Source organism: Nuphar pumila, chromosome 12 (genome assembly GCF_984573655.1).
Source record: "Nuphar pumila chromosome 12, dmNupPumi1.hap1.1, whole genome shotgun sequence".
Lineage (NCBI taxonomy): Eukaryota > Viridiplantae > Streptophyta > Magnoliopsida > Nymphaeales > Nymphaeaceae > Nuphar > Nuphar pumila.
Window position 1 is genome coordinate 1,434,647 of NC_143260.1, and position 13,704 is coordinate 1,448,350.

Here is a 13,704-nt window from a genome sequence, read left to right on the forward strand (position 1 = left end):
TGCAATCATAATCATTCCAATAACTAATGAATTTAATAGATAACCCTATGGCCAGAGCACTTCCATTTTTACATAGGCATACGGATTTAATTTCAGTGTGTGTGATAGACTAAGTTTCCAGTTTTCATCTATGCTTACCTGAAAGAATATCATACATTACAAAAAATGAATTCTAGGCAACTGGGACGGAGCAAAATTAATGTACAACAAGGTCTTCTCACAAAACAGTACAAATATAGATGCACCCAACGAGCCTGATATCAAACAAGAAATAGAACATTGAGAATCAACATAGTTGGGCTACGACCACCGGTATGGAAGCAAGACTGTTTCATCAACCTAAGCAAATGGATTGCCGCGGAGGGAAGCAACAGGACCTTGTGTAGGCATGTTCCTGTCAATTCAACCATAAATCAGGATATCAGAAGCAGTGGAGTCCACAAAAGCTGGTAGGAAAATAAAGGGGACATCCACAAGAACCAAACACAAACAGGGTCTAACATCCATGAGAGGACAGAAGGGACTGTTATAAATTTACAAGGTTAATTAAACATTCCAAGTTCTTGTCATTAGATGCAAAGTACAGATGGATTATATTAGGTCCCTGTCCCTTTGGCACAATAAACAAATGATTGCATTCCTGTTTCAGCAAACACTACCCTGAAATATTATTGTGAAGAACTTACAGAAGTTGTGTGGTTGGTGCCTGGCCGCCCATGTATGTTGTGCTTCCTGCAGAATTTCGATAAAAGTCTAAATTGGTGATAAGAGCATCATAGGAAATCCTATTTTTCGTTCAAATATGAAAATTACCTTGGGGTGCAGGAGGCATATAAGGAGTAACTGAGCCTGGAGGAAGCCATGAAGGATTCAACTCACCCATAAAATTAGTCGATAATTGTGGATTTGGCAATGCTGACTGCAGGGATCCCATATCCAAGAACTGTAATTCAAAGAAAAAGAGGTATATCTCTTGCAATAACTCTATAACATTTCAGCAAAAGCTTACAACTGACAAACCACAAGCACATGTCTTCAAGTTCAAGATCTGACAAGACTAGTTCAAAGGGGAGATTACAACAAGCCCTTGTCACAACTTTCTACACGGAAAGTAATTTAACTTCCACCTGGATGAATAAAACCAATGCTTACCGATCAAATGAACGGTGCCCTACTTAGGATTTAGGGACCATCCAAACTGGTTATCAGTTCAACCAGATATAATTCATATACAAATCTCCACTTACTCCAAGATTAGGTATACAAAAGAAAGTCCTAGTCAGCACCTCAATTCAGATTTCAGACCACCCCATGTCAAACCGCTAACCTAATCAACTCATACTACATGGACTGATACCCAATATTGCAGATAGGTAGACAAGAGTTTCAAGAGTTGATTCGAGCCCCTCACGTTCCAATCCATTTCAATGGCAACTGCCAGAATTTTCAGCTCAAACAATTTACAAATTTTCCATGTTAAGAAGGCACTAGAGAAAAAAAAAACAGTGCAGGTGCCCCTTGGGACTTCTTTGCATGCATTCACTTTTGCAACTCAAAATAAGCTATTAACGAAAGAAACAAAAAGCATTAAACACACTCGAACCTGTGTGCTTGTCGAATTACCCAAGAGTTAATTTTTCTAATTCCTCCAATTAGCTACTTTAAACTTTTAACCAATATTTATGTTTCCTACAACAGAACAAGCTGTTAGCCCTACCGTGTTGTTGTTTCTGCCGTCAAAATCATCAGGAAAATCAAAAGGATTTGTAGATTTTCGGCTTTGAAAATCTGACAGCTTCTCTCCCTGTTCAAGAAAAGACAGCTTCAGGTAATGCATGATCTGGGCAGGACACTGAAAGATCAGCTCTTGAGGGGAAAAAAATGCATAAAGACCATAAAGAGAGTCACAGAAGAAGAAAATGATGATCCCAATGCAACACCATTATATGCAAAACTATTTATAGGACCTCCATCTTTTATAAACGAACATTGATATCCAATGGTTGTCAAGTCCTGTAAGATCTGTGTTATAAATAATAATACACCAAATGTTTTACATCATAACCAAAGAACTGAATTAGCAAGCAGTACCTCTGAAGTTCTGGAATTCCAGAACTGATTGCCAGTTGCAGAAGGCAAAACATTCTGCACCAGACCTTCACCTTGCGAAAGTGAACCTCCAGAGGACACTGGACCACTGCCACTAGAAGCATCAAATGCACTCCACTGCAAAGATAACCAAGAATTAGCTCATGTTGCCGACAAAGAAAAAACTCTTGAACAGAAAAAGATGCCATTTTACGGAGCAAAATAAGCAAATGGCAATAAGTATATGAAAAAGTAGAATATTATTTAGCATGTTTTGATCGTATATTCTTATGAGATTCAATACAAAATTTCTTGGGATCCTGAAGGACCATTAGAACTTTGAACTGATGGCCCCTGTGTCTTGGCATTTTCAGATGAAAGCACCTTAAACTGTTGCTGCAATGGTACATCTGTGGACGTCATAACCAAGGATGCATTTTTTATTTCAGATGACCGTGGCAGCTGTTGTGGGGAGTCAAATGTAGCCCATCCTTCATTTTCAGTGAAAGAGGCAGCTGGTGGTTTCTGCTCTGAGGATGCAGAAGATAATTGTTGTTGTGTGGCACTGGCAAATAAATCATTAGATGGGATAGAAGTTGAAGACAGCTGCCGCTGGTTGACATTGGCAAACAGATCTATTGATGGCACAAAAGTTGAACTCTGCTGCTGATTAACATCAGCAAATAGATCGATCGAGGAAGTGGAATTTGTTGATGGAAAATTAAATGGATTCTGGCTTGAAGTATTGGATGAAGTGCTTGTCTGTGATAAGGTTGGGTTGAAAAATGGACTTGACTGATGAGGTCCTGGAAATGGTTCACGACCAAAGCTGACACCCACTAAGCTGGATGAGTTAACTGACGTCAAAGACGGGGAGTTACCACCAATGGAAACAAAACTGCCTGAGGAAACAGTTCCCTGTGGGGAAGAAAACAAAGTGATTCAGCATGCAGGTAAAAAATAGCATAAGCACAATAAACTAATGATCCTATGTCATATAGGTGGACTCAGTAATCAGTTCAACCTGTGGACAAGTGACATCATCTGCCTGCCTTCTGGAATTAATCTCAGAAGTTTTGGATATTGCTGGCAAGCGGCTATCATCAGCCATGATATCTCTAACAGCACGAACAGGAGGATTGTTGAATCCAGTAGTATCCTTCTGAAAATTGGGTGATTGAACATCAAATCTTTGTTTTTCACGGCTAGAGCCCGAGTAGTCAGCCACACTCATACCAGGCTCCTCATTAGCAAACCTATCCTCATATCTGACATGGTCACTAAGTCGACCTGGACTGTACATAAAGCTGGAGATTTTTCCTTCATAATGTACTCGGTCTGAGCCAGGCATTCTACTAAGCATTGCAGGCTGTTTTCCATAACGGCGTTCTTCATATTCATGGTCATATGGCGGACTCTGGGAATAGGAATGATAAGAACTAGCCCGCCGATTGTCATCATCATTCCGATGGCTCTGTTAGAAAGTGCAATCATAAGATCAGAAATGCACATCATCCATGGAATAAGTTGGAATTAGACTTAGAGTGTTTGGTTGCATCTCAGGTGATTTGGAATTACATGAGATTCACTTCAAATGTGATTTCAAATCATATTATGTTTCTCATTTGCATGAGATTCCAAATCACATGTTTGGCTAGCTGTGCAAATGAGATTCATTCTCTCATTTGCATGAGATTCCAAATCACAGGTTTGGTTAGCTCTGTAAATGAGATTCATTCTCTCATTTGCATCAGATTCCAATAAATTATCAATCCTTACAATTCAAATAAAAAGAATATTGGATATTAAATTTGTTCAGTGATTGGTGTAAGCACTGTAAGGACATATTACCAGAGTATCTCTGGGAGGCTTGTCAGATATTCGTGACCCAGCAAATTTCTTATCCACATACACACTTTTTATGAACTCCCTGATTCTGTCAACGTTACTGCAGGTAGACACCAACTTAAGTCCTAAACTGCAAATCCTAATTTACTCCATAGGAGAAAAAAAGGGGAAGGAACCCTCTCACTTGGTAGAAGGAAAACCATGTCGCTGAGTGTCCCAGTCCTTCAGATAAATTTCCCTAGCACGCTAGCACATTGCACAATTTATAGATCAACAGAAAGCAAAGCAATTAATTGCAAGAAATTCTATATCAAATTTTTATTCACCTGATTGCCACCTCTCTGAAGAGCATCAACTTCTTGGGAGGTGAATCTTGCCATGGATACCGACTTTACACGATGCGTAAACTCACGACTACATGGTGCCAGAGTGTGAAAAATGTCAATACAAAAGGAACCAGAATATTCTGACCAGTAAGATACAGCATCTTTGAAGCCATATGAAACAAATCTTGATCTAATATATACTCACCAGCCCAAAACCAACAGAAAACAAGGCGTGCATATATGTAACTCTGTGTGCAAGATGATGTACACATCTTAGTCTAATATATACCCAAGAAACATACAATGCACAAATAATATGTGGGTGAGTGGGAGGGTGGGAGGGGTGTCAGAGAGAGAGAGAGAGCATTCAACAGTAAGCCAAAAGGTGCAACAAATTGATACTGAAAACACTAATCATCTAAGAAAGCTGTAGAGTATCCCCAGTTCTTAAATGGGGCGATCGAGGATAAATCCTCCCCCTTCCAAACAGTTTCTGTGAAAAACAATTAGAACTTCATATTCCATGGTGGATTGCAATCGGAATGGATTTCTTATTATCAAAAACTGTTCTGTTACATTCCTTCCAAGTATACCACCACACCAATGGTCTCAACCATCACCAAACAGAGATCCTTCTTTTGCCATTCCCCTGTGCCCAACGTGCCACAATCACTTGACTAAGATAAGAGGTAGGCAGCCCTTGCTGAAAGCTGAAATCTGACCAGACTAGATTGAATAATTTCTGAAAGAAGGAACAGAACCGAAACATGGGTGCTGCTTTCCTCCTCCACAAAAGAAACATAAGCACATGTCTGCCAACTGTCAACCTTTCCTTTTCAGATTCTGATAGGTGTTAATCTCTCTTGTGTGACTAACCAGCAGAAGTCCAGGGCTCAGACAAAACCCCCATAAGGCATCCTTTGGGAATTTGGATCTACTGCATATTTTTGGGATATGGGTTCAGATCAAGCATCATTGGACCTATATCCAATCCGTTTGCACCCTTACCTAGCTAAGAGTAAATACAGAGGAAGACAGTGGGCCATGCAAATACAATACAATGAAAATAGATTACATATGGATATAAACGTGGGAAACAGAAAAAAGAAATTAAATGGAACGAAGAGGAAAAGAAATTGAATTTTTTTCCGATAAGCAAGAAACTGATTGTCATTCCAACGGTAAGATTGACTTTTCTTTAACAGTAACAAGGGTAAAATCAGGTTTTTGAGTAGAAAATTTCAATTTTCAATCTAAAGAAATAAATACAGGTACAATTTTGGTTAACCATAAAATGAATGAACCACACATTTGAACTAATGAAATTTTCTGAGTATGAACCTGAATTATAAAAGTAATTGAGTATGTTTTTGTAAATAACCCAAGGATCAATGAACCCCCATCAATTGTGGTGGTCAGGATATCCTAGAAGACTGGCAGTTTTTCTCCTTCAGTCTGCAGTAGCACTCGAAGAGATAAGAAAACAAGATAACAGAAGAATATCTTGAAACGATAGAAGCATGATACCACATATACTACAGTTAGAGTAGGCTTTCTCTGGAATTCCATCTACAAACAAAAGAAATTCATAGCAGTTTCCATGATATATTGGTGTTTGGACTTTCAACACTATACGGCCATAACATTCAATGACAAACAAATTCACAAGCAAAACGTCAAAAACAATAAGAATTATAAAATGAGAAAGCTTACTGTATCCCACTGCATGTTGTACAGATGAATGTCCAAAAATTCGTACAAACATATTGTGGCCCCTGCACACACAAACAATCAGAAACATCTTCAACACAAGCAGGAAATTCAATAACATTTGAGACCAACACTACAGTATAAACCATAAAATCACAACACAAGCTCCCAAAGTAAATAATGCAAGATACACAAAACAAAAGTCTTCAACACATTTTTTAAGCAATACGGCCAACTACTTACAGAGGATCACATGACATGTCACCACTCAAAGTTAAAAACATAGGATACCTGTAGCAAAGCCAGATGACAAAACCAAGCTAGAGACAAGAGATAAGAACCAGGTTTCATGAGAAATGACAACAAACAATAGAAAGACAGCCACAAATCTAACTCTACTGTTACATCTAGATTCTGGAACAATGTCTGAACTCTGAAGTCACAAATCTGCACCCATATTTAGCATTTATCACTAAACCACTATCCAACATTAGATATCTAAGAGACTAAGACCATATGATGACTCCCCAGCCAAACCATACCAAGGGAAAGAAGAGCTCTCTCTCTCTCTCTCTCTCTCTCTCTCTCTCTCTCTCTCTCTCTCTCTCTGTATATATATATATATATAGAGAGAGAGAGAGAGGAATCGGTTCCTACTAACCATCCATAAAGTGTGAACCTATGTCACATAGATACTGCGACGGATACAGGGATAAGGCCATTTTTACGAAATTTCCAATATGACTTGTATATAAAGGGATACAGAATGGCAGTTAAAATGGAGTATCTGTGTGACATAGGTGTGAACATTACTATTTTGCAATGTTCCAAGCCATGTTTGATAAATCCGACCCCATAGATGTGTTCAAGCTGATCCATTTGCTAAGTATCGACTGCTGGATCTTTTTTTATGAAACTTTTTATTTTATCAGCTTTAAAATTTATAAATATTATGAGCCATTGATTTTTTATTCCTTATAAAAACCTGCTTGCACGTCATAATCCGATAATTCAAAAACTGATTCCTACTAAAGAAATCATGTAGATCACATCTGTAAGGTCAGACTCCCAAAAAACTATCGAAAAATGAAAACTTGAGACTGTCTACACTCTACACCCTCCTATCATTAGGAGGAACCAATCTCTCTCTCTCTCTCTCTCTCTCTCTCTCTCTCTCTCTCTCTCTCTCTCTCTCTCTCTCTCTCTCTCTCTCTCTATGTATATATATATAGAGAGAGAGAGAGAAAGCATCCAAAGAAAAGATGAAGGCTGTTTCCAGTGGTTAGGCAGAATTCATTAGATCACCTATGGGAATCATACCATACCTAGGGCATGTTTGCTTGGCCCCACATCTGAATTGGATTCTCACAGTCATGAGAATCTGGCACACACTTGGTCATTTTCACATTCTTTTGCAAAAGTGAAAATTGCAATGTATAAATAATTCCATTTCACACCAGTTTGCAAACACGTGGAATGGTTTTTTTGGGTGCAAATGAATCAGTTCTGATCTGATACACGCATAGCTGGTGTGATTACATTTCACATGGGAAACCCTGTGAATTGAAATCACATTCCCATTTTCAGACGTGTAAATGACTCGGTTTGTACATTGGATTAATTTGCACACAAGAAAAGCACAGGTACCCTTATTCTCATCTGCTATTGAGTTCCTATATTACCACCAATCGTACAAATACCCCCCACCCCTTCTCAACAATGAGCCTGGTCCAACATCAACCTGTGCACTAGAAAATGATGTCTCAAGGCATGGATAGCACAAAAGTTAACAGATCCCAAAATACATATAACATTCTTCGAAGTACTCAAAAGACATCCCCTGGCTTTCCACATCCTACAGATACCCATTGTTGGTCATGCTTATTACTTACCATGGATTCTTCCAACACCACCAACCAAACAATTACATTGCTCTTGGCAATCGACAAGAGCTTGCAATGACATATGATGAACTCAACCAATGGCAAAAGAAATAGCATGAGAGAATGGAAATTATGTAAAAATTAACCAAACTGAAGAGGCGTCACTTAAACCTCAGTAGGAAATGGCATGTTTTTTGAAGTATGGCTAGCGAACACCTTGAGCTGACTCAAGAATCATTAAACCAAGTCAAGTTACCTACTGAATAATTGTCTCCATAACAGAACTGATGCACACATCCCAGAATAATGAGAAACAGTTTATAGACCACCCAATCCGGTCAATTGGAATGGGATCTGCTAATACTAGATTCATTGTAATGCTTGTTAGTTTGTTGATTCTGCAGCAAGCCCAAGTCCTGCAATCTACGCTCGGATAATTCCAAGACCTTTATTTTTATGTGAAATAATAAATAGCATATATCAATCAGGTTTACGTATATGTTCTTAAGATTTTCTCAAAAGAAAATTCTCATGGTATTAAAAGAATGTTTGTTAGATAATATGAATGAACTTTAAAAGAAAATAATTAACAAAACAAACAATAAACAAATTAAGAGAAAAGTAAGCATTGAAATTACAATAAAGTCACAACATGCAAAAAAGTACAATGTCGTACATCATATCAAACATGAGGATTTACCCATTTCCAACATATTCAAAACAACAACAACAACAATAACTACGCCTTCATCCCAAAACAATTGGGGTCGGCGATATGAACCAAAAAAGAAAATCATTTTGGGTCTTCCACATGAATCCTTCTCCTCCAATCATTTCTATCCAATGCCATGTCCTCGGTGAGGTTCAAAGCATTCATATCCTTTTCTATCATCTCCATCCAAGTCTTCTTAGGCCTACCCCGACCTCTTTTAACTAATATAATTTCCCATTTCTCCATCCTTCTAACTGGAGCATCATTAGGCCTTCTCCGAATATGTCCAAACCACCGTAAACGATTTTCTCTCATCTTATTTTCAATGGATGCAACGCCTACCTTCTTACGTATCTCCTCGTTTCGAATCTTATCTTTTATTGTATTTTCACACATCCATCTAAGCATACGCATCTCAGGTACACTCGTTTTTTGAATATGATGTCTCTTGGCAGCCCAACATTCCGTACCATATGGTAAAGCGGGCCTAATAGTCGTCCTATAACACTTTCCCTTCAACCGCAATGGCATTCTACGATCGCACAACACTCCAGTTGCACTTTTCCATTTCATCCACCCAATATTTATCCTATGATTTACATCTCCATCAATTTCTCCATACTTTTGAATAATAGATCCCAAATATTTGAAACAATCATCCACCGGTATTTCTTGCTCACCAAGCTTCACTACACTTCCATCACTACTTCGTTGCTTATTAAACCGACATTTCATATATTATGTCTTACTCTTACTCACCTTAAAACAACTTGCTTCCAATGTCTGTCTCCATAATTCTAACTTAGCATTAACCCCAGCTCTAGACTCATCAATCAAAACAATATCATCTGCAAACAACATACACCACGGCACATTTTCTTGAATTGATCTTGTAAGCTCATCCATCACTATAGCAAATAGGAAAGGGCTTAATGCAAATCCTTGATGTAACCCAACCGTTATAGGAAAATTGGTTGTCACCACTCCACAAGTGCGGACATTGGTCACTACTCCTTCGTACATATCTTTAATTATACTAATGTACTTGAGAGAAACATCTTTCTTCATCATTGTCCACCAGAGAACATCCCTAGGTACTCTATCGTATGCCTTCTTCAAATCAATAAAAACCATATGCAAATCTTTGTTCCTCTCTCTATATCTCTCAATAAGTTGTCTAAGAAGATGTATAGCTTCCATAGTTGATCTTCCAGGCATAAAACCAAATTGATTCTCCGATATCATGACAACCTTCCTCAACCTATACTTAATCACCCTCTCCCAAAGTTTCATAGTATGACTCATGAGTTTTATACCACGATAGTTTGTACAATCTTATATATCACCCTTATTCTTATATAGAGGCACCAATGTACTCTTCCTCCACTCATTAGGCATCTTATTTGTCTCTCAAATCTTGTTAAAAAGATTTGTCAATCATTCTAAACATTTCCCACCCAAGCATTTTCAAGCCTCGATAGGTATACCATCTTGGCCAACTGCCCCTCTTGATTTCATTTTCTTCAAAGCCTCTGCAATTTCTTTCTTTTAAATCTTGCGCATGAAGTCACGATTCATCTCATGAAAAGGAATGGAGAAGTCTCCAAGATCCTAGGCATGACTTTCATTAAATAGCTTATCAAAATAATCTTTCCATATCTCCTTAATCTCCTCATCTTTGACTAAAACCCTTTGCGTTTCATCTTTGATACATCTAACCATACCCAGACCCCTCGATTTCCTATCTCTCATCTTTGCAAGCATATAAATATCCTTCTCGCCCTCTTTGGTATCCAACCTGTCATAAACCTCCTTATATACCTTATCTCTCGTGTTTCGAACTACTTTTTTAGCTTCCTTCTTTGCTATCATATACTTCTCCAAATTCTCATTATCACGACTCTTACTTAGATTTCTATAACACTCTCTTTTAACCTTAATAGCTAATTTGACATTCTCGTTCCACCATGATGTATCATTACCTAGCAGTACACCGCCTTTAAACTCACCCAATACCTCCTTAGCCACCTTTCTCATGCCACCCGCTATCTTATTCCACATTTATTTTGAATCCTCCTCGAGACACCAATTAGCTTCCTTAACTATCTGCTCTACAAACATTCTTTGTTTAGCTCCTTTCAGTGCCCACCACTTAATTCTAGAATCTATCCTATGTCTATCCCTTTTGCGGCATTTTCTAATTCTAAGATCTAAAATTAAAACTCTATGTTGTGTAGCTACACTTTCTCCCGGTATAACCTTACAATTGATACAACAACCCCTATCTCTCTTTCTAAGTAGAAAAAAATCTATCTGACTCGTATTAACCCCACTTTCCTACAGATTCAAAGCCAAATGAAAAAAATAAAAAGCTTTTTCATAAAATTTCAACAAATTTTCCCAGTTATGCTATTAGTTTTTTCAATTTTTTGTCAAAAAAACATAATTGAAAATTTAGTTACTTTTGTATTTGCTAATACATTTCCTAATGACAGCCAATTTTCTTTTTCTTTTAGTATCTTTTCTATTTTATCCGAAAGTCGGAAAGAAAAACGACAACTCACACAGACAAGCAAGTTGACAAATACAGCCCTAAGCACGAAATTGGACTAAATATGAATCAAATATTTACAAGTTTTCCAACTATGATTTGAAGTCTCCTAAATTACACCATCTCTAGTGTCTCATATCTGACAGGCCTCTTCCAACTCAGGAACCACACTCAGCTAGAATCTGTGATTAAGCAAGTTCCAATATCTCATTTTAAACATAGATAGCATTAACTATCTCCATGATATGACTAGAAGCCTTCTCAGAAGATGGGAAGAATTAAGTGATCACCAAATCATCAACCTCAATTACCTACAAATCGCCTACGCAATAGCCAGCAGTGGAAACGAGATAAAAGCATAATTTAATCTCTCATTGTTCTTTATCTACATCATGCCACCAATCTCTAACACATTCTGCCCCTCATGTCTTTCATTATCAATTTCAACTTGTTCCACTTCAAAGTTCTGCGCAGAGTTACCAGTCGAGGAAGCGGGAGCGGGAGCGAGAAGCGAGGCACTTTCAAAAATTTAGGAAGCGGGGAAGCGTGGGACCACTTAGAAGAAAATTCCGAACCGTCTCGGAAACGACCTAGGAAGCGAACCGGAAGCGACCTAGGAAGCGAACCGGAAGAGACCTAGGAAGCGAACCGGAAGCGAGGGGAAGCGAAAAAAAAAAATGAAAAAAATGGGGAAGCGAGGGGGAAGCGTGGGGGAAGCGCGCTTCCCATTTATGGGAAGCGCGTTTCCCATAAAAGGGGGATGCGCTTCCCAAAAAAAAGGAAGTGCGCTTCCCAAAAAAGGGGGACGCTTCCCCTCACGCTTCGGAAGCGCGACGTTTCACGCTTCCGAAGCGCGCTTCCCCTTTTGCCTAGGCGCTTCCGGTAACTCTGGTTCTGCGTCAATTTGCCAAAATAGACAGACAGTTTTGGAACATCATATCATGGAATTCTAGAAACAAAACAAAGGGTAATTATCTATAAAAATTAAAGATGTTCAGTTGAAAGCCCTAAAAACCGAGACCGAACGCTAGCATATTGTAAGGGATGCTTGGACACATAGGTGCATCCAAACACTCCCCTAACAACATGGCTAGAATGAAATCATGATAAATAATTCCATCAAACACTGAAGGCATCATAATGGGAAGACAAAGAATCACAAGTTTCATAAGAAGCACCTAAAAATATTCTAGCGACATAACAGTTGCCACTTGCCAGTTACAATAACGTAAAGCATGAGAGAGATACGAAGGCAAGAATAAGCATACCAGGCTATTACAATTGATGCATCGTCTATTGGGAGGAAGCTTCATGAGGCCTCGTATAACCTTCTCATTTCTTTCTTCCTCCTTTCTGCTGCTCATCTCTCAATACTTGGGGAAAACCTGCATCCCAAACCAAGCGATATCTAAACTTATAAAAACAAAATCATCGATAAACTATTACGTACATCATTTGTCCTCTAAAAAACCATCAACAAACCACGAAAACCAAATCTATAACGTGTAAGCACCTGAAATAACAAAGAAAAATCGAAAACACATGGAATCGATGTGACATTCAAATTTCTGTAAATTTTTTCGCTATTACGGGAAAAGAAACATTTAAAAAATGCAATCTCGAACTAAGGAAGGAAAGGAGACGAAGAAAAAACAACCATAAACTTCTAACCTAATTAGAGAAGATCACCACGCATTAATTCGTATAAGGACGCCCAAAAGGGAAAAGCAAAAAAAGAGAAAAAGGCGATCTTTCACTTTACGTAGAAGAGCATGATCTCTCATGCGAACAAACTTTTAACCTGATCAGGAAACACCACAACCACTATCCAACTCTTCGTCTTCACCCCCAAACGAAACTATGTGTTTCCCCCTCTTCTATCACAGCCTAAACACAAAAACGAAAAGCCCTATCAAGATCTCTCCCGTCAGTGTATCCACTCTCCGCATAAAAAGAAAAAAAACGTAAAACAATTGGGGTTCGATCCTCCTCCTTCGCAGAACCAACCCGCAAAAACCAATTCCAGAGCCTGAAAAAGAGGAATAAATCAGAGAGAACATACACAGAAAAGAAAACGAAGTACCTCAACTTGACGAGCTCCGCAGAGAGAGAGAGAGAGAGAGAGGAAGATGATGATCGTCGAAAGCCTCTCGCAGACGCCTCGTCCCTCCAGCTGTCTCCGGTCCTCCCGGTGGCTGCTAACCGGATCTTCGCCGCCGGCCGGTGAACCAAAACGGTTGCGGTCGGCTCGACCCCGATCGTCGAAGGCGGACCGCGGAAGTGGAACAGTACCGTGCGGGATCGTGTCTCGATTGGATGGTGTGTGTGTGTGTGATTGATGGCCCCTGCCCCTTGCCCATTGGCAAATGGCAACACCACAAAACAAACAAAAAACGCTCCGTCTTTCTTCGTAATGCCGACAAAAATTGTAAAAAACTCGTTTTTATAGAGGTTTAGATCACGTAAAAATATACTTAACCTGCTTAATTAAAAGAGATATATTCCAAGGTCTCATTGACCCGAAGACATCGATCTTGGTTCAACAGCCCGCGTTGGTCTCACATGCATGGCCCAACATGGACCGAA

General features: G+C 38.9%; 1 protein-coding gene across 5 annotated transcripts; it reads right to left on the reverse strand.

The window, feature by feature from the left end:
- Positions 1-14: 14 nt before the first annotated feature.
- Positions 15-13,471, reverse strand: LOC149819593 (putative ADP-ribosylation factor GTPase-activating protein AGD14). 5 transcript variants are annotated; one of them, XM_089983099.1, is made up of 14 exons: positions 13,202-13,471; positions 12,387-12,503; positions 5,976-6,037; positions 4,263-4,350; positions 4,121-4,182; positions 3,940-4,036; positions 3,113-3,562; positions 2,473-3,006; positions 2,092-2,226; positions 1,909-2,013; positions 1,718-1,804; positions 814-943; positions 687-732; positions 15-394 (listed from the first exon to the last, which is right to left on the reverse strand). In XM_089983099.1, exons 2-14 carry the CDS (start codon positions 12,480-12,482, stop codon positions 340-342), a joined length of 1,947 nt encoding a protein of 648 aa, XP_089839225.1. In that variant the 5' UTR covers positions 12,483-12,503; positions 13,202-13,471; the 3' UTR covers positions 15-339. The 5 variants fall into 5 exon arrangements, with proteins under 5 accessions (XP_089839225.1, XP_089839226.1, XP_089839227.1 ...); XM_089983100.1 differs by lacking the exon at positions 1,909-2,013; XM_089983101.1 differs by lacking the exons at positions 1,718-1,804; positions 1,909-2,013.
- Between the last annotated feature and the right edge of the window lie 233 nt (positions 13,472-13,704).

What these genes read in the sequence shown, in the direction of transcription:
- LOC149819593 (XM_089983099.1), bottom strand. Translation starts at nt 12,482, where the DNA reads ATGAGCAGCAGAAAGGAGGAAGAAAGAAATGAGAAGGTTATACGAGGC. An exon ending in GCATCAATTGTAATAGCCTG is followed by an intron (nt 6,038 to 12,386) that starts GTATGCTTATTC and finishes TTGTGTGTGCAG; the next exon opens with GGGCCACAATATGTTTGTAC. An exon ending in CATGGTTTTCCTTCTACCAA is followed by an intron (nt 4,037 to 4,120) that starts GTGAGAGGGTTC and finishes GTCTACCTGCAG; the next exon opens with TAACGTTGACAGAATCAGGG.